Source organism: Ammodytes marinus (assembly GCF_949987685.1).
Source record: "Ammodytes marinus genome assembly, chromosome: 9".
NCBI classification, from domain to species: Eukaryota; Metazoa; Chordata; class Actinopteri; order Uranoscopiformes; family Ammodytidae; genus Ammodytes; species Ammodytes marinus.
In genome coordinates this window covers 9,600,685-9,627,574 of record NC_137213.1, presented here as the reverse complement: position 1 = coordinate 9,627,574, position 26,890 = coordinate 9,600,685, and the positions used below count along the sequence as shown (strand labels likewise).

The 26,890-nt window shown below is 41.4% G+C and overlaps 1 protein-coding gene across 2 annotated transcripts in view; it reads right to left on the bottom strand.

Annotated features, from left to right (window-relative positions):
• Window positions 1-16,084, bottom strand: part of LOC307255989 (solute carrier family 12 member 7-like) — a 28,095-nt gene extending 12,011 nt beyond the window's left edge. For both annotated transcript variants that reach the window (XM_080034827.1, XM_080034828.1), the window contains exons 1-10: window positions 15,811-16,084; window positions 15,153-15,370; window positions 6,846-6,931; window positions 6,288-6,419; window positions 3,385-3,531; window positions 1,947-2,001; window positions 1,346-1,476; window positions 999-1,123; window positions 733-837; window positions 163-368 (exon numbers count right to left, since the gene is read on the bottom strand). In XM_080034827.1, the coding sequence (XP_079890953.1) occupies window positions 163-368; window positions 733-837; window positions 999-1,123; window positions 1,346-1,476; window positions 1,947-2,001; window positions 3,385-3,531; window positions 6,288-6,419; window positions 6,846-6,931; window positions 15,153-15,370; window positions 15,811-15,857 (1,252 nt within the window). In that variant the 5' untranslated portion in view covers window positions 15,858-16,084. The remainder of the gene's footprint in view (window positions 1-162; window positions 369-732; window positions 838-998; window positions 1,124-1,345; window positions 1,477-1,946; window positions 2,002-3,384; window positions 3,532-6,287; window positions 6,420-6,845; window positions 6,932-15,152; window positions 15,371-15,810) is intronic.
• Window positions 16,085-26,890: the final 10,806 nt, after the last annotated feature.

The window sequence follows — 26,890 nt, the reverse complement described above, 5'->3', positions numbered from 1 at the left end:
CTGCACCAAACACCATGTCCATGAGTTAACATACTAACTATGCATAAGTACCTCAGACAACCCCACTTCAAAAATACTTAACTATCCCTTTGAAGTTTAAATTAAGCCCAAGTTTCACCAATACCATATAAGGTCATGGTCCTTCCTCTTCCTCCATCTCACCTTTAATGACTCCGCTCAGCAGCCCCGGTATGGCCGGTAGCTCCGTCAGGTTGTTGAGCTCAAAGTACTCGTCGCAGGTGGCGTTGGGATATTCACTGTGACAGAAGATGCTCCATAGATCCGTGGTCACCGTGTTGTTTTTGATTGTCTTTGCGCACAATTCAAACCCTTCGTTCTTCAGAGATCGGTTTCCCAACAGACAGACGCTGCACAGGAGAGAGGAATGGGTCACATAGTTAGATCCAAGCTACTGTATTTGACCTTTTTAGAAATAATTTAATTTCACTTTAATTTATTTTTGTGGATTTGTTTTACTTTTACAGATGTTATGGGGTCATGGGAATAATGTGTGGGTGGATGGAAAAAATGACTGTATATGTGTATCTCAACTAGATGTGATTTTGTCTGTTGTATTGTCCGTTTCATGTGGACCCTATTGAAAACAAGATGGTTCATCCCAAGGTGCTATACGTTAACAAACGTTCGGCAACGTTTTGTTGATATGCATATTTTAGCCTTGAAACATGGTGATGTCTAATGCGAATTGATCATGTAGAGTGCATTACTCACTTAAACTCTGGCGGTTCGATGAGCGTCTTGATGACTCCTGCGTAGGTGGCCATGATGGAGAGAACCACACAGGACAGAAACACCAGAGCTAGTTTGTTCACGTATCTGTCGGAGAAAAGGGGCAAACAGTATGTCTTGTGAGCTGCTGTGTATGTATGTTTGTGTGTGTGTGTGTGTGTGTGTGTGTGTGTGTGTGTGTGTGTGTGTGTGTGTGTGTGTGTGTGTGTGTGCATGTGTGTGCGTATTTGAATGTGTTTGTTAATTACTTTACTCCTACGAACACCACCAGCGCCATCAGGAGCAGGCAGCATGTGCCGTAGACACGCATGTTGTTTTTCATGGCTGCATTATCGCCTTCTTTAAACACTGTTGCTGTTGGAACGATGTAAATCTGGAGACAGCACAGAGAGAGAGAGAGAGAGAGAGAGAGATAGAGAGAGAGAGAGAGAGAGAGAGAGAGAGAGAGAGAGAGGACAGACGGACGGACAGACAGACAGACAGACAGACAGACAGACAGACAGACAGACAGACAGACAGACAGACAGAGAGTATCATTAGTATACAGTTGGGAGCAGTGACTGGGGCTGTGGCTGACCTCAGGTTGTTAACATACCAGCAGTATCTCTATGGTTCCCAGTATGTAGAGTGATCCAGCGAAGGTGGTGCCCAGGTAGAAGCAGAGACCCACCGCTCCTCCAAACTCTGGACCCAGCGATCTGGAGATCATGTAGTACGCGCCACCGGCTTTTAGGAAGGAAAACATATATTCATTAAGAATACTACCACATTGATTTCTTGGTATTTTAAACATTATTTTGTAAATATTTTTTTTTCTTTCATTCGAATAATTTAAATTTTTTCCAAGGGTGTAATTAACCCCCGGAGCACTATACACACGCTGCCCTTCTGAGAAAGAAGGGAGACGCTAGTGTAAAAAGTCCCTATCGCATGTTTCTTTTTGGCTTGTGATTCCTTCAAATTAAGCTCTGTCTATGTGTGACCTAAGGCTGAAAACCCTTTGCTCTACAATGCTACTTTACAATGTAAAGTAGCATTTCCTGGTTCTTTAAAAAAGAAATGACTTAAATAAATGAGTGTGCTCTCACTATAGTGTGCTGTCCTAGAACTCTGCCCCTATGTTCCTGATGATTGCAAAGAAACACTGTTAGTGGATGAGAACAAATGAATGGCGAACGCAATTTACGATGACCTACCTGGGACAACTCCATTGGTTGCTATGGCGCTCATTGATATGGCTGTGAGCAAGGTCTGCATGGAGAGAGAGAGAGACAGAGAGAGAGAGAGAGAGAGGATGGATGTCAACGTTTGCAGGCTGTAGCGTGTTATTTGTGCAAGAAGAATACAATTTCATAAAGCTGTGTTTCACCTGATAGATAGATAGATAGATAGATAGATAGATAGATAGATAGATAGATAGATAGATAGATAGATAGATAGATAGATAGATAGATAGATAGATAGATAGATAGATAGATAGATAGATAGATAGATAGATAGATAGATAGATAGATAGATAGATAGATAGATAGATAGATAGATAGATAGATAGATAGATAGATAGATAGATAGATAGATAGATAGATAGATAGATAGATAGATAGATAGATAGATAGATAGATAGATGGATAGATGGATGGATGGATAGAGTTTTGCTGCTACTAAGAACTACCAACATTGTCAACGAATGATCATTAGTCATAACGTGCGCACATATTGCGGTTTAACATCCAGCTTGACTTAATGAAATACCATATCCAAACATAAACAGCACCACCACCTTGGTCTCATAGAGCCTGACATTCTGGGCATACAGTGTGTTGGCAGAGGGTGGTGCTTGCAGATTAATCACATCGCATCACATGAGCGCGGAGCAATTAAGTTCAAACCTTCCAAACAGTCCGCTCTCTGTTTGGCCATGCGGAGCCTCTGACGTATACTGTACGAGCCACGGCTGCAAATAAGAAAATTTTTACGCTTGTTTTACGGTGACTGGTCTTTGAGCTTGGCCATATGGATTAATGCTGTAGTTTATCAACACACCGTGAATCCAGATGGACTGATTTCCCCCCCAGTGTGTCTGCCATGTTGTAAATCACCCACTCAATCTCCAAGGTAACTTTTATTTATACAGCGCCTTTTAAAGGTGGAGTCAGCGATCCTGGTGAACGCTTGTTGTCAAAATCACTTTTGATCACCTGTCTGTACTGTGTGTGCGCTGAAATAAAATAAAAATCCAGTGTACACAGCCTAGGTTCTGCAAACTGGTATGTAAACAAAGGGTATGTAAAACAAGAGAGCCCCACCGAAGCAAGCAACATGCCCGTTTACAGAGCCTAGGCTGTGTATTAACACTGGATTTTCTTTTCAGCGCACAGAAAGTACAGACACGAAGAGGATAGTGTTGAGATATTCACTTTTTTGACAAAAATGTTTATGTTTTGACAACAAGCATACTCAGTATGTGCTTCACACTGGCAAAAGCATAAAACAGAAATGGAGACAACAAATTCTACATTTTGACTTGTAGCCATTGGTGCGATATCAAAATTGGCATCAAGTGAGATCTTTAAGGTGTCCTAATTCCAACCTAGTAGTCAACACCTTCAGCTGTTTGAGTGACAGTTTACTCACACAGATGCAGCACATGGAGACGATGGCAAACGTTCCCAGGATCCCCGCCGTGCCCACAATCCAGGTGAGACGAATGAAGAGAATCACACCCAGGATGTTCTGCATGCAGGGCAGGTACACTCCAATGAAGGTTCCCATCAGGGGCACCTACACATAGACACAGACAGACAGACAGACAGACAGACAGACAGACAGACAGACAGACAGACAGACAGACAGACAGACAGACAGACAGACAGACACACACACACACATCAAAAGGGTAGATATACAGTATAAGATGGGCGGATAGGAAAGGAGCGTAGACTTCTAGTAAAACCAAAAAAAATCAATAACAAAATGATCCTATATCTGTGCTAAAGCAAATCAGACCTACAGTATATTATGACATGAGGACGGAGAGACAGCATACGACAAATGGTCGGATCACCAGACTGCCAGGGAATCTAATAAAAGCCTTCAAAAATCTGACATTCTTTGGATTCCTATCTATTTGGCGCAGAAGCAGAGGCGGTCAAATACGAATCCCACTATGTTACAGAATACTGTCTCCCACTGCTTGTGACATATTATATGGTTACATATTATTGAAGTCATTGGCCAGGTGAGCCAGCTGGCACCAAAAAAGGAAATGCCTTCAAACCTTCACCTTTAGCTGGCACTCAAACACACCACAGTCATGAGACTCATGGGACGTTCACTGGCCAGCTTGTTAGCCAACATGCAGCAGGTGACAGGCGTAGGAGAGGGTCAGCTATGCACTCACAGCTGCTCTTTGTATTTGAGCAGGAGAAAAGTGTCCTTAAAGACCTACATCACCGGTGGAAATATGAAGGTGTATTGAACGCTTAGATCCTATGGTAAATGGTAAATGGACTTGACTTATATAGCGCTTTTCTAGCCGATTTTCTCAGCCCCAAAGCGCTTTACATATCTTACCACATTCACCCATTCATACACACACTCATACACCGATGGCTATGTAGTATAAATGTGCTAACATTTTTGAGAAATCGGTTCATCCTAGCCTGAGAAAAGGCAGAAAGAGTGTTTTATGGTCCCACTGTCTAACCCTACATTTTCCCATGTGTGACATCACACATGGGAAAATGTAGGGTTAGGATTAACAGGAGAGCTGGGCCAGGGTAAGACTGAGAGAAGAAAAACCTAATTCATTATATTATAATAGCGATTTTATAATGATAGAACGCCGGTTCCGTATGGGTGAAGTATCCTTTAACTTGGATGTTTCTATTCTTGTTTGAGGTATTTTCCCCCATGCCAGGCAGGCCATTTGCACCACACATCAGGCTAATGAACAGATTCATCGTTTGACTTTGGTTAAAGGTCGATAAGAGTTATCAAGCCACTATCAAAGAATCAATGTTAGGTTGTTATTTGTGTTCCACGCAACTGTTCTATGGGCCCACAGGAGGTGCTACGTAATCAACTGGTTGCTTTAACAAGTCATCTATTCTAAGCAGGAATCCATTTGACCCATTATGCAGGTGACACACTGCCATTTACTAGCATGCCTTTTTTCTGAAAAAATAATAATTAACTATAGTCACCATCATTAAGTTGATTTTGAGATACGTGGTAATATTTGACCTAGGATACTGCTATGTTGATGTTTGAAAGGAAGCAACTCACAAAAAGGACAATTGTGACAGTATTGGGGAATGCAGGGGGGGGCGCTTTGGTAGGGGCATATTGTTTCAGGCACAAGTGAAACAAATAAATGCCCCCCAAGATGCCTAGTTGGAGTGACATTTACCTATCATACATATACATATCATCAGTGCCCATGACTCCTGGAACAACTTACAGCAACAAATTAAACTAAATAACTTCATATCCTTTAACCAATTTAAACAAACTATCTTAAATCTGCCAAACTCTACCTGTAACTGTTTTAATTAGGCTATATTGTACTTTCACCCATTTCATTTTAATTGCTGCCACTCTTCACCACTGTGTAAATGTTTAAATTGTTTTTCTCTTCACCTGTTGTTGTGTATTTGATGCATTTGCATTGAATATTGTTTATGTATTGTTGTTTTTCCTTTGAATTTGTTTGATCTCGACGTCATTGTAAATGAGGGTCCCCCCTCAATTGGTCTCTCGAGGATAAATAAAAGTTACATGAAAAATGAAATGAAAATACAACACAACAGCAGACATGCAGCATATCCATTACAATGTTATCTCCATAGATAGTATGGTTATATCCCAGTGATTGTGTGGTGTGTTGCATTATGGCAAAAGCCAAGTTCAACTTTTGTGATGTCATCAAATGCTGTGACTCCCAAATGAATAAGAGGGTTGCACCTTCTCACGTAGGGCCCAAGGCACTAGAGACTCCATTGTCAATGCAGTACTTCATTTTCTATTCATGAAGCTCCCTTTAGAGGCCTGCCACAATTGGTTTGGACAACAAGTATGCTGGCTGCTTGGAAAAGCCAAGCTGACCATTCTGGTGCGTAAAAGCTTAACACTTGCATCTTTCACTTTCTATGTCAAATATACACTGTATATTAGCCTGGTCCTACCAGACCACCGTACTTTATATCATCTGTACAGAAGGTCTGGAATCGCTCAATTGACAAACGTTCCCTCATTTGAAGACGGGTGTCTGTTGAAGTTTAAAAACTATTGGATCTGCCCAGTGCCACTCTGGATCTGCCAACCAATCGCATAACGTTTGGTCGTGACCTATCAGTCATGCGCCGGCTTCTGAGGCATTCCTTCTGTTCGCTGATTGGACCGGCAGAAATATGACTGGATAGAACACACTTATATACCACACACCCAGACTGACTGCTGAAGGGAAATGCAAATTGAGCGGAAGTATGTAGATGGGCGGTGTATTTGGGGTTAAAAAAAATAAGAGAAGTCTGTACCGTGACAGTGACCCTCCTAACCCCTTCCTCATCCTCGGCCTGCTCGTGCTCACGGACGCCCTGGGTCAGGTTGGTGTAGTTGGCCAGCTTGTTGAGAAGAGATGCTACCATGGGGGTGCTGTCCATTTCCTCCTGCAAACAGAGATATAGACATGGATTAGACAAGGCATGCGGCATGCAATTGGTTTGATCTGTTCTATAACTGAAATTTAATGATTGTATTATTTATTGATTTGTGTGAAGGACTTTTGTGTCACCTGTTTTTTTAAAAGCACTCAAATAAACATAATCTCTTTACTGTTGTATTCCACAATCAGCAAACTTCTGATCATACACATGATTTTTAATTAGCTAGTTATTTACTTATGTTATTCATAAGCACCATATAACACAACATAATGATATTATCCTACCATTATTTATAATGAAACATTGCTTTAAATACAATATATCAGCTGAACGGGACGTATACTTTTTTATTTATTTTATTATTATTTTGATCTAATGTTTTAAAGTCATGAAAAGTGTTGCATGTAGGAGCATAAATGTTTGTCTCACCTCAAACAAGGCCATGTTCTTGCCCTCATAGTAGTGTTCATTGTCTTGGTTGATGAACAGACTGGACTCTCTCTGACCGTCATCATCTGAGGTGATACACAGGCAAAAAAGAAAACATAGAGCAGCCAGAAGAGGCAGCATGCGGCCTATCTGTAAAAAAATTAGCAAAGCTAGTTGTACTATATACAGTAAGTAGCAGTGATGTACTGTAGTTGTTATCTTAGTGTTAGCCTAGTGGTTACATTATTGGCAGTGGGTGTAGGAGTAAAGGGGAGATACACACATCCCTATGTTGGCTATTCCTGCTGTGGATTCTCAATAGCATTTTGTTTGTGTCATTCGTCAGCCGAATAAATTGCCAAACTTGTAAGCTGAAAACACTGACTCTCCCTCAATGACCACATCCACTTCTTGTTGAAACGTGCAGGCAAAAATAATTGGGCTGGTAAGGGCACTTTCAGGCAGAACAGAGACGGTGTTGTAGAAAGAGAAACACCACAAATGATAGCTAGAAGGCTGTGTCATGTCTTGGAAACACCAAGAGAGTGGTACCAGTGAACCAACCCACATGTTTAGCTGTGGGTGACTGTGTGCACTATGCCAACCACTTTGTATGGATCTGTGTCTTCAAATACTATGTGTCACTACTATGGTCCATAACTGTTTATAGAGAGCCAGGCGCAAAGGGTTTCAGATTTTGCCAGGCAAATTAAGGCCACACAGTTCCGCCTTTTACTACAGTTAGCTTTTGTAAAGTCCAAAGTAAAAGAAAAAGCAGCATAGAGTTCCATTATTAAAAAAATGTCTTGCCCCTGGTTGTCATGCAGTGGTCTCGGTAGGCTATATGAGGCTTGGTATGTCATCACAATGTTTGCCTTGAAGAGCCCGAGGCCTAACAGCAACTCAGAGATCACTAATACAAAGAACAGTGTGCTATAGAGATGCTCATGACATGGTGAGGATTGTTAGAAAATGTAGCCTGCAAACAATGAGCTGGGAAGATTATTTGGGTAGGGCCTATGAGCGCTGTTTGTTCTTATGTCTATACCCACTGTGGGCTCCGAGAGGGAGCCATACTTTGAACAAACAAGACAATATTGTTCTGTGATGGGAAAATCGACAGGAACACAGATGTGGTACAAAAAACAACACTTATAATTGTACACAAGCTAACTTGCTATTAAGAGATGGTCGAGTATTGCTCTACATCTCATAGGTCTGATAAGGACTGAACGTTAAGTGAAGTTGCTTTATGAGTCAATGCTACATTGAAATTTGTCTTTTCGCATATCCCCTCTCAAGTTAGCACACTTCGAAGGAGGTCAGAGCCCAGGGGTTAAGTGCCTTGCTTAAGGACACAATGATAGACACACACACACACACACACACACACATCAATTAGCACTTGAATCATTGCCGAATTGTGGCAAGATGTTATACTAAATCTCTCTTTATAGTACTGTCTGTCTTTCTTCCTATACTCTCTTTCTCTTCCTCCAATAACTCTTTGTGCACATAATGCTGAATCACAGTAAAGTGCACACACAGTGGCGTCCTTTGGAATGATTCCTTGTAACAGTGTCACAATATTGCTGAGCTGTCTTTTGGACTCTTGAGTCAGACTAACACACAACATGTAGCCTAGGCCTATTCCATAACTCTAGAGCTTCAAAACTAAGTGTGTTATAAAGCTACTGTATGTTCTAACTTCAGTCTAATCCTAAACCGAATATTGCTCACTGTAACTGCAATCTTAAAAGAAAGAGAATAGATAGAGAATATGTGTATTACATTCAGAGGAAAATAGTTTTTGAACATACAAGCACACAGAATATAGCTAATATAACCTCATGTATGATACATAACTAGAAAAATACATGTCAGTTCTCTAATTTCCGCAAAATCCCAAATTTTTAAAAGGTCTCCATGCAGTAATGGTCTCAACCATGAGATGTCCATATTTCTTTATTTACACCAGTGGGGTGGCTTAGAGGCTCAATTCACAGAATACATCTCAAAATGTTAAATACAATATTGTAAAACAAGGTGCTAAATATTACCACACAACAGGATATTAAGTTGAATTTGAATCATATGTGTGTTGGCAAGATGTTTTCCTTCCAGAGAACGTTCGTTATCTTGTAGCCTATAGGCTATTTTGTGTTTCATGGTGTCATTTAGTAGAAAGCTTTAAAAGACAAAGTTGGCTTGTCATGTTTACTAGTCTACTGACATCTTTAAGGATTTGGTATTGTAGTTATTAATACAATAGTAATCACTACAATTTTTGAGCTATCAGACTCAACGTCTTAAAGTTTGTACAAGCCACCCTTGGACCAACCCATGCACACCCTCTTTAGTTCAGTTAGTGACTGAGTGTCAAACCGGCTTGTTGAGGCTTTACAAGTGACAATCCAAATAAAGAAATGTCCCGGGGGACTTAACTAAAAATGGACTTCCTTTGAAAAATCATTTTGCAGGAAAAGTTTTTTTAGTAGGATGGCAGGCGTCTGTTGGCAGCTTGCCCAACTCACCAAGTTAACAGGAAAAAATACTACATATGATTAACATCCCTTTCCGCGGTACAGTGGTGAGAAGTGACTGCACAACACCCTAGGGCAGCAGGGCTATTCAGTAGGCGGAATATTTACTGGAATATTTACTGGCCCCCGCCTTGCCTACCAACCAACCCAAAAAAATAAAAAATAATAATAATTTTTTTTTTTTTTTTGGGTGCACAATTAATGTACTAGCACACGCGATGTGTGCTTTTGCGTGGTCATAACTGCGCGAAAGGCCGAGATCTGCAGTAAATAAATGTGCACATGTGTCTCCAAGCGTTTCTCTATCAGCTGCTCTGTGTATGCAGCTTTGCGCGCGCGATTGTACCGCAGTGTAAGTGTATGGTCCATTATTTGTATTTAGTGTCTGCATAATATTGCACCAGTAGAACTTTACTTTGTACTGTCTGCATGTTTGCACAAAATGTGTAGCTTCACATAGCAAACAAAATTGCACAACTGTAAAGTCAGTGTCTGTAGTTTTTTTGTATTCAAATAAGCAGTTGTTTATTTCTGTATTGTGCATTGGCATCTTTGCGCAAAATACAGCCAAAATTTTCGCCGCGCCGCGCCTCCCATGATCCTGGACAGTGACCCCTTGACAAACACGTTTTTGGGGGGAAACACTGTACGCCCCACACACATCCTACCTCTACTGCGCGTCTACCTCGCGTCTGCGTCTGACTTTTGGTCACAGACTGTGAAATCAACGTAGAGCGAGCACACATCCAACCTCAGACGCACTGCTGAGGCGCGTCGGAGGCACGTCTGCAGCGACGCTCCCCTTCACCTCAGGAGGCTCGCCTATTTTTTTCTGAGAGCAGCGCGTCTCTCTCGCGTCTCTGTGCTTTAACTGATAGAGAAATACTCTGCTGACAGTCATACCAGCAGCATTCACTCTAGTTACACGTTTACCCGGTGTGTTTATTTCAAAATAAAACATCCCTCAGTCGTATACGCGAATAATCCCTTTATTTCACGATTTAATTGTGCAATCAAAATCCGAGGGATTTAAAACCTAATTTTCAATTAGTTCTGGCATTTCATTTTTGGATAAATGACACATATAGAGATCCAATATAGTGAAGAAATAAAAAAGATCATGATGAGCGCAACAGTTTTCCGTTGCTCTATCTGTGTCTACGGCCTTCTTCTTCCCCGACCACACCCCCCTCTCTCTCTCCCGTATAAATCAGTAAAGTGATTTTTGAAATACTCTGCTGAGAGTCATATTGACTTCATACTGGCAGCTTTCGCTGTAGTTTCACCATTTCCTGGTGTGTCCCCTTCAAAATAAAACTTCCAACAAGCGAAAATATGGCAAAAGAAAAGAAGAAAAATGGCAATGGGGCGCACGGATTACTGCAGACTCAATATAAATCATATGCATCATAGATGACATGAAAGAACTTCATTTTTAATGGGAATTATCTATGAAAACTCTATGTAGAAAGATAGGGCTTTTAGAAGCAGCGCTGCAGCAGCAGCAGCTGCTGAGACGTTGCATGTGTGTCCGAGAAAAGTCCGAGAGAGGCAGCAGTAAGGTAACGCGACGCGCTCCAGAGGTAGACGCAGGATGTGTGTGGGGCGCGTGTTGCACTTACGCGCCCCACACACATCCTGCGTCTACCTCTGGAGCGCGTCGCCTTACCTTACTGCTGCCTCTCTCGGACTTTTCTCGGACACACATGCAACGTCTCAGCAGCTGCTGCTGCTTGTTGGAAGTTTTATTTTGAAGGGGACACACCAGGAAATGGTGAAACTACAGCGAAAGCTGCCAGTAAGTCAATATGACTCTCAGCAGAGTATTTCAAAAATCACTTTACTGATTTATACGGGAGAGAGAGAGGGGGGTGTGGTCGGGGAAGAAGAAGGCCGTAGACACAGATAGAGCAACGAAAAACTGTTGCGCTCATCATGATCTTTTTTATTTCTTCACTATATTGGATCTCTATGTGTCATTTAGCCAAAAATGAAATTCCAGAACTAATTGAAAATTAGGTTTTGAATCCCTCGGATTTTGATTGCACAATTACATCGTGAAATAAAGGGATTATTTGCGTATACGACTGAGGGATGTTTTATTTTGAAATAAACACACCGGGTAAACGTGTAACTAGAGTGAATGCTGCTGGTATGACTGTCAGCAGAGTATTTCTCTATCAGTTAAAGCACAGAGACGCGAGAGAGACGCGCTGCTCTCAGAAAAAAATAGGCGAGCCTCCTGAGGTGAAGGGGAGCGGCGCTGCAGACGTGCCTCCGACGCGCCTCAGCAGTGCGTCTGAGGTTAGATGTGTGCTCGCTCTACGTTGATTTCACAGTCTGTGACCAAAAGTCAGACGCAGACGCGAGGTAGACGCGCAGTAGAGGTAGGATGTGTGTGGGGCGCGTTAGAGTAGCCCACATTTATTTCTCTGTTTTTTGAAAAGCTGTTGCACTCTTAGTAAACCTAGGCCTTCCTGTATTTTGATAAGCTGTTGCACTTAGAGTACATTTATTTCTATGTATTTTGATAAGCTGTTGAAGAGTTAACCTATTGTGTTTTCCTGAACTGATAAGATTGTTAAGCACTTAAACAACAGGCAGCCTATGTTAATCAAATAGGGATTTTTTTTTGATAAATTGGTGAACTCTATTTGATAAAATAAAGACAATATATGCACTCCTATGTCGTTGTAGTGTTTTACAGTATATAGCTATTGATGTGATGCTCATCAATTTTAGGCATTTTTTTCTGGCCCCTAATTTTGGATCATTTCCACCAACCGGCCCCCATTCAAAACTAATTGAATAGCCCTGCCCTAGGGGCTGGAGGATAAAGGAATGGAACCAACTTTTTTTTACCGTACAACAGGCTTAGAAAACGGTAGGCCAACGTCAAGCTTTCAATCTTGAGTTTTAACGGCATTTATGTTGATCTTCATACATTTAAAAAAAAAATTAGATTAATGTTTCATTGGCTTTGATTTAAATCTATAAATAAAAACATTTGGCAACAAGACCTTCTTCAACACCTACAACTATGTGTGCTGTGTGCAACCTAATGAGTAGTACTACAAGCAGAGAGTGGAACAATACGAAACATGACACTGGCCATTGGTTAACACAATGGAAAGTGATGGCACTGAGATGTTTTGTGTTTATTCCGATGAAATCTTGTCTAATCAGCACCGTGTGTGCCTACATGGCCGTGTGTCCTTTTGAGCACTGCACATTCTGTGACTTCTAACGTACTGGTGCTGACACTCATAAAAGGATTTGTGATAGTTTCCAGCGCTCTACATGAAAGCAATAGATTGAGGGGATTTACCCACATTTAAAATTAAAAGTATTTTGATTTTTTCTTATAAGACTTTAAAGGAATAGTTTTTTTTTTTTTTATTTTAGCTGTTTGCCTCACTCCCAGGCTCAAAATAGGGCGACAGAAATAATTCCTGTGACTCTGCGTACAGTTTTGGATTTAGAAATGCTTGTGTGTGCTTGTTGGCATACCACATATTTTTCACATCAAGTTCACTCATCAGAAGGGGCATTAATCACTCTGTGAAAACAGTTGTATGACCCCTCTCCCCCTGAATGAGACTTCTAAAATCTGAGAAAATAAGTGTTCAAAAGAAGTGAGTTTACCAGACGTCTGTAGCTCACTCCTCATCGCTGCCAAATCCATTGGCCAAAAATGCTCCATCATGTGTCTGACAACTGTGAGCAGACTTCTTTCAACCTGTCCACTGACTTTATGGAAGAGTGAAACATAAGCTCTGCCGATCGTCTCTGGTTAGCAGAACCTTGAAATTACGTTGACCATGATAGCAGGTCTGTGGGATAAGTTCTGTGTGTGTGTGTGTGTGTGTGTGTGTGTGTGTCTTTCTTTATGATTCTCAAAATCTCACTTCTTCAAACAGAGAGATAAATGCAGAGAGATACAATAACACACCCATGGGTAAGATAAAGACATTAACATCCTACAATTTGAGCGACACACACTGAAAAATGACGTCAGTTCAAATTCCCTAATCTTTTGTAGAGCCTTTTGTGAGGTGTGTTTTTGTAAAATGTCTGTTAAAACTGTTATACTAATGTCTTTGACATTGCTGATGTGTTGCTTTCATTTCCAGGCAAATCACCCTGGGGGAAGGCTGTTGCAATGGAGGAATGGACCATAGCTTCCTGCTTTACTGGAATCTTTGTGTTAGTATAGAATGCTCAGCCTTAAAACAAAAGCTTTTGGTTGCAGTGGCATGGAACTCACTTGGTACAGCGACAGCCCAACTGAACACCCTCCTGTGTTCTATGTCAGAGTAATTACTGATATAATATAAAGTCAGTCACTCCAAATGCGTTGGGGACAACCTTGTATGCTGGCTAATAGATGGCTACAGGCCCTCAATATACTCTGTGTGAGATGTGCTGTAAAATGAAATATTGAACAAATTATCACCAGTGTAAGACTTTTTGGGGAATTTGTTTCTGTAAGGTGAATTGCACATTTGCATTTGTCTGCAATTGTTAATGCTTTCTACAAAAAGTACACACTTTTATATCATTGGTAAAGGAATCATATACAATGTGATGTGACATACCACAAACACACTAAGACAAGAGAATCACAAATGTGATTAAACTCTGCAACACTCTGAATTTCATTGTTGTCATGTTTGGTAATTACACATTTATTAAAGGTGGAGTGAGCGATTCTGGGGAAATCTTTGAATATCCAAAAATATTTACATTTATATTACAGACACAAACACAACCCCTGTGCAATGGATGTATTATCCATCTTCTACAGCCGTCATTGACAACGGAATATTCATTAGTGTCCAAAATCTCAATTTACTCTTCATTATAGTGAAGGTTGAAGTAGTGAATGAGTTAAAGCTATAATGCGTAACTCTTGTCGCCGCCATGATGAATTCTGAGTAATTACAACAACATTGTTCGCGCATCTACACGAGGTAAGACGTTGGTGGTCGCACATGGATTGTATTCCTTCTGCTGTATGTCCAGGTTTTTTCTTTGGCAGGAGAATCAACAACTGAAACATTTCTCGGGCGCTTCTTGAGCTCCTGCACCAGTGTCAGGGGGCGACACCAGTTTGTAAACACGGCCATAGTGAGAAATACAGAGAGAGTTTTGAGGAGCTGATAGGCTCAATGATCTTTGTGTCAACTCATGTTGCAATGGCTTGAATGTAATCGACGTTCTCATTTATAGGAAAAAGTGATTTAAAACAAAGTCTATTCTGTTCCATATAGCACATATAGTCGCCAGCCTGAAAACTTGAAACTATTTTCCTCTTTTACTGCTTCTGTATTTACGGTTCATTGCCCTGCAGGTTATGTTTTTTTATGATAGTCCATAAATCCGAGTTGCACTTCATCAACAACAACACACAGACCTATACACGCCTACCACAGCGATTACGCAGCTCTACAAGTTCTAGCGAGTGAAACAACGTCACACTTAACACCGGCGTGAGTTTTTCTGCGTGCCTGCCGTAACATGTATCTGACATTTTGAGCCGACGTGCTTCTATTTTGCATCTGCCCCAACTATATAATGACACATACAAATGTGTAAAACTTATGTTAAGCCCTCCTTCACCCAGTGCATGATGGGATATCTCCAGCCCACTCATGATGACCCTGGAACAGGAAGGAGAGGGCATTGAAAAGCAGACCTCCCTAAATGTGTCTGCCAGCCAAAGGAGAAGCATTGTCTCATATACACTACACCTTATTCTTACCTGCGTAGGGTCCTTGTACGTTGACCTCGGCCTCTCCCTCCTCAAAAAGTTTGCCCAAGCTGGCTGGTTTGTTGCCTCCGTCTGCTGCGGCCGCGCTATTGCCACCGCCACCGCCCCCGCTCCCCTCCCCATCCTCCACTGGCACCACAGTGAAGTTGATGGGCATCTTTTGGCTCTTCAATATCTCCGGAAGACAGTAGGAAGAAATATGGTGTCCACTGTCCAGTGACCACAACAAAAACCAGGAAGTTGAACTTTCAACCCCCCACGACCCCCCTCTCTCCACACACTCACACACACACACACACACTCACACACAGGGAAGAAAACTCAATTCAAGTCAAGACATATAGGCCCCAGTGAGGAAATCCAGGGATTGAGATTGAGCACAACATGGCACTCACTCACTCTAACTTCTTTGTTAACCTCTCTCTCCCTCTCTCTCTGTAGTGTTATTCGGTGTCCCTTAAACTCTGGTTGAAATCATAGGTTGAAATGCTGTCTTCTCCTTCACACAAGGCAAGCCAAAGTCCTGCAGTGTATCTCTCCACACACACACACACACACTCTCTATCTCTCTCTCTCCTTGTTCCTTTCCCTCCCTTTTCCCCCCACACTGCTCCAAGAAGACTATTGCCCCATGTGACCCTCTATTTACCATATGAACAGAGTCCATACATGGAGATGCCTGCAGCTCCTCCCCATTACTCTCTTGACTGTCCCACTTCTTTCTTTTCACTCACACCTTTTGTAAGTCCAAAAAGGAATGACAACAATCTCTGAAGTAGCTTATTTAGAAAAGTATCCAAAATATCTATAAAGTCCACTTTGACTGGAGAAAAACTTGTCTTCTGAACAGTATATTCCTTTGAAGTTCTTTTGACTCTGGGTTTGTTTCCCCTCTTCTCCCTGCAGTCTGGCAGCGTCCGTCGTCTCTGGTTTCCTCCAGGTAAATAAAAATGGGTGTTACCTTTCCCACAGTGCATTCTGGGTAGCAGTGTAGTGCTGCTGTTCAGGCATAGGACAGGACAGCACAGCACGCTCTTATTGCGCACACTCACACAGACACATACACACAGAAACACATTGTGCCAGCAAAGGAAACACCTTGAAAATGCCTGGACACTTAACTTTCCTCTGTATTCTCTGAGTACCAGCATAAGATTACAATGGAAAGTCACGGGGGAAAGGGCTGAGCTTTAAATAACAGCGGGCAGAAGTAAACATGGTGTTTAGAGTTTGTGGGAATCATTTTATTGCCACTGTTTATAGTGTCTGGTTAAAACTTACCCAATAATACAATAGAAAAAGGGTTAGCTTTCGACATACACATGCAGTTGCCTACTTATTTGATCTTAGCAAAACCATAGCCATTTCATTATCATTTAGCTTATATCTGTAGCCTATGTTTAACAATTTAGAAAATGTGAAAGCAAGCAGTTATTTTATAGGGGATTTCCATGAAATCATTATTTTCCGAATAAACTACAAGATTATGCATATTCTTGTTTGTCCTTGTCTCATTCTGGTTGTGTTTTCTTTTTGTGTGTGTGGCCATTTTGTAAAGTTAGTCAGTGAGAACTCCAGGCCAAATATTTCTAGTGGTGTCACCTCACCACATTCCTGAACCACTGTGATTGATGTTTTCTCTGTTCCTTCACAGACACGTGTGTGTGTGTGTGTGTGTGTGTGTGTGTGTGTGTGTGTGTGTGTGTGTGTGTGTGTGTGTGTGTGTGTGTTTGTGTGTGTGTGTGTGTGTTTTTGTGTGTGTGTGTCCTACCCTAACTCTAATACTTCCCAATGATTTTGTCTGTATCCATATTAGTTTAACTGACCAATCACGACACAGTTTAAAACTGTATCATACGCCAATCAATTCACCAAGATTCACCTGACTGAACAAAACTCAACAGAGCAGAATGATCTTGAAAAACTTGACAAACTCAGCTGCATTTTTTAAAATTCAGGCTGTCCAGATGTTTGACCAGATGTGTGTCTTTGAAAACTGCGCTTTAGTCCCCAGGCCCGATTTCAAAACTGCTGAACCATGTTATAGTCCATATGAAATATAGTGTGCAGTGAAATGTAGACATTAATAAACAGAACTGGATTGAAAACCGTAGTGAAAGCAAACATGGCTCATGTTTAACCTGCAGATACGCCTTACAGCTGGGCCTGATATCTGATCATCTCCCAACCACTAAAGCCACACAGGATAACACAAAAGTAAACCGCTATTTATTCAGCTTTGTCGAAAAAAGTGCAATGTATTGGAACTGTGTTGTTTTTCCTTCTCTTTATATTACAAGCTGTACCATAAAAAGGCAATAAGTGCTGTGCTTTACAAGGCTTTATGTCTAGGCTTTAGGACTGCATTTAGTTTTTATTCTTGCTGATCTTTCACGCTATACTCGTTTCACTTAAATAGTTCAGTTTTTAGTTTTTAGTATAAGTATGTGGCCCATGTTATTGACATTTATTCAAACCGGAACTTTTAAGTTTTTAAAGAAAATATAATCACATACTCACAGTGTCAAGGGATTGTGACAAGACCATGTAAAGCCAGCAGAGGGTGCTGTGGGTCTAAGAAGGCTTTTAAAACTGTTCAGTTCACAATGAATAGCAGAAAATTAGAGATGCCAGGTCTATGTCCAACTCACAGGGAAGGATATTTACAGTGGGTTAGCAACCCGTGTGGTGATAACTGCAAATTAGTTTTTTAGAAATGCTTCACAACAGGAGGTAGAGATATGTATTTCAGTGGCTTTAGGACGATATGCACTGTTGAACTGTCCTTATTAGCAAGACACTCAATCGATGTTTTGTGCTGGTCCCCATGATCTCGGACCTACCCGTCGATTGTTTTTGCACGTGAGGTGGGTAGGGAGGTCGCCTCTGGAGTGCAGGGTTGGAGGTTTGATCCCCCACCTACCCGCCACACGTCGAAGTGTCCCTGGGCAAGACACTGAACCCCAAATTGCTCCCGATGGTTCAGAGAGCGCCTTGCATGGCAGCTACTGCCATCGGTGTATGAGTGTGTGAGTGAATGTGGTGAGAAATGTAAAGCGCTTTGGGGCTGAGAAAATCAGCTAAAAAGGGCTATATACAGTAAGTCAAGTTCATTTACCATGTATATTTACAAATTAGGTTTAGCACATGCAAAGTCTCCAACTATCTTGCTCAAAAATGCAAAACATTTATTTTGCTGGCATCGGCTTATCGTTGTTGTGATAGCACTTGGTCCATGACAGAACTAAAGAACCTCTCAGACAAAACTGCCATTTTATACCGCTCTGATGGCTCAAGTGTGAATGTTGAAAAAAAAAAGCGAGAGAGTTGGAGGTGAAATTGAATCCCTTTAGCAAACAGCAAAAAGGTCAGTGCTGACGCAGAGCCGGGGACATGGCTGCACTCCCTCAAGACTATATTCTTAAGTGGCTAGATTCTATTTGTAGCGTTATTACCTGTTTACTGACTCCCCCACTCCAAAACCAGGTAGCTGCGCAAACATACTGGAGGGTTTGGACGACCTCTTGTGTCATCAGCGGGTGATGAATTTCAACTGCCTGAACCGTGCTGTCAGAACACAAAACGCAATATCAGGGCAAATTCCATGTTTTATCGGGCCGGGGATTTTGATTTAGCTAGTGGATTGGCTTAGGTATCCCTTTTTTCTGTAAGCATCAGAAAGGAAAGTATAATATCTCTTTATCAGTATTGATAGCAAATTAAGCAGTTTCCAACTTGATGAAGCAACATTGCAGTGTTTTGTTAAGACCACATGTTAAGCATTGTAAAACTTAATGTTGCTTATTATGCCCCCTTAGTAGGCTACGTATGAATAGGCTCTACTAGGTCATAACAAAAGTTTTCCTTTGATTAGAAATCATAATCATACTATGATCATTTAAATTTTAAACACTAAAAGAGCAACATACTTTTGGTTAAGAACAAGAAAATTAAGCATAAATAATTTCACATGACCCAGCTTCTCCAGTCTAAAAAAGTATTAACACATTTAAAAATATAGTCTAAGGACATGTTGCTTAATTCGCAGCTACTTTGATGAGTAGCCTGCCATGAAAACATGGTTGATGTAGGGGTAGAGCTTGGGTCCCGGCAGTAAAATATAAAGCGTATTTGTTTTATTTTCAAATGTTTGCAATATGGCATTTAGTAAATAGAACAGCAACCTAACCTTATCTAAGAAACAGGAACAAAGGGTTGGTCAAAAATTATGTTATTGTTACAGGAAGCTCAACATTGATTGTAACTTGGTTAGCTAACAGTTATGGCTAACATAATTGACTATACTTAGCAGTTCTCCTAACTTGGCTATTTGGCCAAGTAACATAATTTGATTAATGTGTACACATGTTTTGTTCAAATAATCATGCTAAAGAAACAGTTCAGGTGCAAGACAAATGTCAGCAATGAGAACCAATGGGGTATCTTACTATACCATTTTATGGGAACATTTCAATGAGTGTAGCTTTTGTGAGGAAAAAAATGCTGCAAAGAAACCAGTGTGGGCATTTAATCTTAAAACCATATTATTTTTCAATTTTAGCTTTTCACTTAATAGAAAAATGGGTATTTTGCCCAAGTCGTAGCCTGTATAGTAGCATTGAAGCACATATACAGTGCATACTTTGTCCCCATCCCTCATCTTTTTTTAGGGACATGCCCACTCTTCATACAGCAATGCCCAGATCACCCAGTAGTATTTTCATTTATTTCATCTCTCACTCTCTCACACTCCTTTCCATGCACACAAACACAGTCTTACAGAAGCTGTCCTTTCGTCATAGGGAGAAAACAAAAACAAAAAAATAAATGCATTTCTATTAAGATGAAAATAGTCTCTTGTCGGCGTGTGTACTTAGCCTGCCGTAAGCGACAGGAGGGCACCAGGCGAGCTCGGCCCGGCAGTCAGACAACTATTTTGGGTACAAGCGGAAAATTTTGATGGGGATTCTATGGTGGTGGAGACCAACAGCACAGGAGCATGGGCTGAGAAGAAAGTCTGTCGGACTGTGGGAAACGGTGACCCTCTGCCACACTCGGCTGGCACTGGAGGTCTGCATGTGGCCTACCAACAAAACAGGGGGGAAGAGGGAGAGCTGCCAAGCCCATAATTTGAGTTGGGGATCAGTATGTGTGTGTGAGTGGGCTTAGCAAGGCAGGAGGTGTGCAGCTCAGATGAAGCCAAAAATCACCAACCCCAAAAAACTAAAATAAGTCTTCAAACTTGTCTGCAAAGGGTGAAATCATGTCAATGGTCTTAATGTTAATTAAGAAGACGTGACAGACCCCTTCTCTCATATGGAACACCATCCCTGGTAGAAGGGTAGAAGGGATGGATAGATGTAAGGTTTCATCAAAAAGAAAGCAGAGGAGGACAGCAAGTCATTCATTTCCACACCCAAGCCCCTTGCAGTCTGTGTAGCGGACACCAGAGAGTTCTCAATAGTAACATACAACATACAATACAATATCACTAAAATAACACTAATCACTATAATTTCCTTAAATTAACAGACAAATGACTCCACTACCCTCATTTCATACTTAAATTATTCCTCCGCAATACAGCTTGTTTTAAACTGAAATGCTTTCTGCTTTCTGCTTTCACTAGATCCTTATTTCCACCCTTTAGGGTCTGGGTGTCTCTACACTGTCCCTGCTCTCATCTTACCTCAAAGATGGCACCTACCAGGTCACTTGGAGAGGATCTGTGTCAGAACCTTGTCTACTCACCACTGCGGTCCCACAAGGTTCCATCCTGGGTCCCCTCCTCTTTTCTCTGTACACCAACTCTCTTGGTTATGTCTATTCACTCACATGGCTTTTCCTACCAAAGGTAGCCAAATAATTGTCTCTTTCCCCCAGTCTGAAAAGTACATGTAGCAGCACAAATCTCCCATTGGATATCCGCACACAACTTGAAACTTAACCTGGACAACGTTCCATTTTAACCCAAAGGCTGTCTAACACTTAGTAGCTTATTGAATACAATGTGCTTACATACAATTCCTGCTGTTGTGAGTTTGTACCTTCATGGTTGAATGCACATATTGGAAGTCGCTTTGGATTAAAGTGTTAGGTTAATGGGTAACACTTTACAATAAGGGTACATAATGGCAAAGGGTTTGAAGGATGGAGCTGGGTCAGAGGAATGATGATAGTGTAGTATAAGGAATAAAAACAAGACAGTGGGTGACCCTACCTCAAGTTCGTACTTCGTACTATAAAACAAACACGCACTACTATGACTAAAATGACAGAACTCTAAAGACCCCAATCTGTCCAATAGCCCAAAGGCTTTTTCTATCTGTGATTTTGGTCAGCTCAGGCTTTATCTAGTCTTAATCTATTTTAGTGCAAAATGGGTGAAAATAATGGCGGATCACAGCCTGGAGAGTAAATGGTATACAGTATGCAGTCCAATATAAGTGTTTGTTAAGGGAGTATAGAAAGTGTGCGACTGAGTGGGATATCTGTCTCGGACATATTTCTGTCACCTGTCATCACCCACTCACTTTCCGGCAGAGTGGGCAGAGAATTGGCAGCAACACTGTTTCCTATATGATCTGTAGGCGCAAAAAAATGAAAACACTCATGGTGTTTTGGATACCGTTTTTACTCAAATAAGTAGGTGTCTCAATACACACACACACACACACACACACACACACAAACACACACACACACACACACACACACACACACACACACACACACACACACACACACACAAAATAGAAAGTGTAAAATAAAAACAACCATGAAATAACTTTTAAGCTTTCACGTTGGATTAATATATCTTTTAATGAAACCTTGCAGCTTTTGCAGATGCAGGTGAGGACCCTGGCAGCAGAAATCTGCACAGACTGGAGACTGTTAAGGGCATTATTAGGTACCCCGAACAAGCTTCAAATACAGTAACTCATGCAGGAGTAGATGTTTTTGAGATGGACGAAGGTGGATTTGGATGGGTGTTCTGGATGGATGGTTGCTGAGGAAGAGTTGAGTGTCATCGACGTAGTCATTGAGACCATGTTGGTGGATGATCTGGACAGGGGTTGCATGTTGATAGTGAAGAGAAGTGGGCCAATCACAGAGCTTTGTTTGACTGGAGCAGAAGTATGAGATGTTCTGAAGGAGTGCAGTAATTTACTCCACAGGAATGGGAACATGTTATGAGATTGCCCTGCCATTAATGCATTACTGACATATTTTTGGGGGAACTGTGTTAGTTTCTAAACAATGAGGAATCTAGTCACTACAACTGAGTTGTACCAAATGATTTTATCAGGGCTGACACAAGGACTAACCAAATTGGACCAAACGATCTGTGTTGTGTCATGAGAAAGTAAGAGTCAAACGGTCCAGATATAAATACACCTCAGCCCACAGAAAACCCAGCAATGGGGAGATGATTACCGTGTTTTGCCACCAAAACACAGCTGCTAACTATGTTAAAATAATAACAACGTCTAAAACTATGAGTGGTGGAGGGCTGAGAGGAGGAAGTCTGACCACACACTCCAACACCGGCACACACACACACACACACACACACACACACACACACACACACACACACACACATACTCTACATTACCTCTCGTCCTGTCCACAGCGATTGTTAGCCCACATGCACGGTGTGTGTCCGCCCAGGCGCTAACCGCCCGTAAAGCATGAGAGTGATTGCACAAGTCATATTTAGAAAGTGTCTCACTTCTACACACGCCGGACACATGAAGAACTACACATTCAGCCGCCGAGGTGTTTTCATACATAAACACACGCTATACATAATACGCACGCACACCCGTGCGTTTCGGGCACGGCCAGCTGTGTCCAAAATTTCAAACATATCTCAAAAAACCCTCATAATTGCTACGTCCATTCGACGTTTCTGTATTTTCCTGACCAACACACACAATCAAAAAGGTTTTGTTGCTAAAACTGGCAGCGCAGGAGTGTGTTGTTAGACCTACACAAACACCAGCCCTGACTATTTATTCATTTGCTATGAAAAGACTCAAACCTTACCCTACAGCCCTAATGTTTTGGACTAAGTGCTCAAGGCCTGTAACTATAGCGTAATTTCAAGAATCATGAGATGACAGTTATGACTGTACGTGCAAAATATAGAACCAAAGTAGTGTGACTTAAGTTTAGTTTGGTTTTGAGAGTGAACATTTTGAGGGCTTCGGCCCGGACGCAGATTAAACAAAGCATTCAATGTATGCTGTGGCTTGCCGAGAAGGGTGGCACGCGGAGGGGAGAGAATGTCCTCAAAAACCTAGTGGGGGCCCTCTCAAAGATGCCAGGTTATACTGTGCTAAGTTTCAACACATCAAGGTCAAGGCCAAGTTTACTCTCTCGCCAGGGGGCCCAGAATTACTAGCAGTGCACCTGGGCTGTTTTAAACACTTGAAACATTTTCAAAGCGCTATGCGTTGTTTGATACTGCTTAACATTTACTGTATGTGTGTTATAAGCTAGTGAAACATAAGCATTGATCACCCAATTTACCTTCAGTCACCCAAGAAGCCAAGACAGCCGGATATGGATGACGACCAAGTTATGATGATAAAAGTACATCCGCAAGTTCAGGAATTGACTTTTTTGCATTTTAGTTGCACCAGGCTTCATGCTCCATCCCGATACAATGGTGAACCTCACATAATATACAATGAACCTCACATAATATACAAAGACACATTATTTCACATCCACTTTACTCAGGGTTATAATAAACCACTTTCACTGTTTTCAAATCTAATGAGAACATTAACCGTGTGGGTGACATTTTGTACACTAAAAACTGCTGAGGAATTTCACTTAATGATGGTTTTTGTTGCTGTGTGAGCTCCACACAAAGAAAAACATGGCTATAGGGACACCTTTCAAAACCAAGGCACAAAACAGAAACTTAATGACCTGCATTAAAACAGAACAGGTTCAATAACTGGATATAGCTTGTTTGTCAGTACAATGTAAAACAGAAGTGTAAAAAAGCATTATCTCCAGAACTTGAGAGCTGTGCTTATAGTATTCTTTTTGTATTACCTTTGGTCAAGACAAAACTACCTTTCCCCCTGCTTACAGTTTTTATGCTTAGTTAATTCAACTTTCTCCTGGTCCTTACTTAACACGTAACAGACAATTATTAAAGAGCTATTTGTCAACTCTCAGCAGGAAAATGTATAGGCATTAGGCATACGTTCCAAAATGTAGAAAAAACTACCAAGTGGGAAGCCAGTAGCCTTGACAACCAGCGTTAAACCTTTGCTTGATTGACAGCATGAATGATTCACTCAAAAGTCGTGCCTTTCTGCTGCGATGGACGACTTGGCTAAGTGGGTGGTTTTTTTAGTCAGACCAATTGCTGCTTGTCTGACTGATCGAGTTACAGTATGACGTACAGACTGTTCTGCCTGCCTGCTCTAAAATGCTTGGGATAAGCCTCCTTATTGACTGGCATGATGTCTGGCTGACTGTTTTTCTGACAGACAGCCTCGCTAAGTGACCGGAGCAGTTCACAGGAGTCCTGTGCCAGCGGCTGCCTCTGCAACAGGCTCCTGTGAATTTTGACAGCACTGCGATGCTTGCCTTTTTTTTCTTCCAGGAGAGCTGGCCCAAACCCAGTTGGCATATTTGGTCTCGGCTCATAGTTTTCATGTGATATAAACATTGAGGGAAAAGGGTCATGTCCACTACTAGAGCCATATCAGGTTAGACTGGTTGTTTAGGCCTTATCGACCAATAATGGCCTTTAGCAGTTGGTTTCTTTGGTTGATATTAGTCTCATGTGGTCCAAATGCTGGTTCAGAAGGTGTTCTACTGTGTAAAACATCCAACTAGTGGTCAAATTCTCACAATTTTGTATGATAAAGGTGGAGTCAGCGATTCTGGAGAATGCTTGTTGTCAAAATCACTTTGTGTCAAAATCAGTGAATATCTCCCATCCAACCACTACCTGTAGATATTGTGTGTGTGCTGAGAAAAAATCTGGTGTTCATACACAACCTAGGCTCTGTGAAATGATATGTAAACAAAGGAAATGTAAACAAATGGGGCCAGCTAGCAAAATGCCCGTCTACAGAACCTAGGCTGTGTTTTTAACACTGGATTTTCTTACAGTGCAGACAGGTAGCAAATTGCGAGGCGATATTCACTGATTTTGCCCAAATTTTTATTTGACAAGCATTCTCCAGAATCACTGACTTCACCTTAGTCAAAGCAACACCGAGTGTCTTTTTTCTTGTGTCTGCCTTATGTGTTTATTACATTCATGCTACACTGTTCTATGAGTGTGTGTGGTTCCTCGCGTGTGTCAAGAGTTGACTGGGGGGGGACGACTAACCACATCTCTGCCTCGGAGTCATCCGGATGAAGGAATAGAAAATGCGTCCGGGGAAGTTGAAAGATCGAGATCAAGAAATAACACAAAGTGGGTCTCTGTGTTGCACCGCTGGCAGCCTGAGCGATTTCAACATCAGCTCACTCTCTTCACCAGAAATGAGAAGGGACACGACACACTGCAGGCACACACAAAAATGCTGTAATGCCTCGAGGTATGATGGGGCACGATCCAAAATGAGGTCAAGATGGAGGCGCTTAAATTGCCTTAATTTCCTCAATCGAACTTGGAAATATGAGTTCTTTATTTCTAGAATGCAACATGTTGTGTCCAAAATCTGAGCTGAGATGTATTATTTTAGGCAGTTGGGTCTAGCATTTAACAGAAATTGAATCGTATGTTGGATCGACAGTACGTGAATAGTCCATGTGTTTAATTCAGTTAGTAAAATCTACTGTTTTGACTGAACTGACAACCTGTTTGGCCCTTCACTTGAAACATGTGAAGCCAACTGGAAGATACCATCTCCTCCCTGGACCAGGAACCAGCAGCTTTTCTCTTCCTCTGTGTTCCCCACAGTTCCTGGAAACATCAACATATTTCCTAGAAAAGAAAAGTTCACTCGGAAGGTGAATAGGAGACGATGAAATGCTAATGCACGGATTCCTCGGGCTATCTAAAAGCTGCAGGGACTGATATTAATATAGGGTGGCCACTCCAACCATATGTCTGAAACCATATGTCTGCATAACTGAAAACAAATGTAATGTAATGCAATGTAAACCCGAAGAACCCGTGACTATAGGGTTTGCAGAATTTTTGATTTTTTGGTATTTTCTGAGACCTTAATCCTGAGCAATAGAATATTGTTTTTTTCTTTTTTTTAAAGATATTTTTTGGGCATTTTTATGCTTTATTGATAGTGCAGAGAGATAGAGGTGAAATGGGGCAGAGAGGGGAGTGACATGCAGAGAACGACCGCTGCTGGGCCCGGCCCGGGAGGTGGACGCCTTACCAACTGAGCTAAAGGTGCCCCCGAATATCGTTTTGTTGAAAAAAACACTGACTCTTTACTGAAGAAATGTCACACACACAAAAACATTTTACAATTGTATCGCCAAGTATTTTTAATTGTGGTTCTGCCATGCACATTCCTGGCCAGCCAGGATCCATTTATATAAATCTATAAAACAAAAGCTGGGAAATGCAGCATCATAATAAAACAATATGTTACATTACACAATATTTACAAACACACGAATATATGAGAAAGTGAGAAATATTTTTGCATGCATCAGCTGCGTCAGCATCTAGAGAGCTATATGGTTGTTTGACTTTGTATAGCTGGCAATGTGTTAAT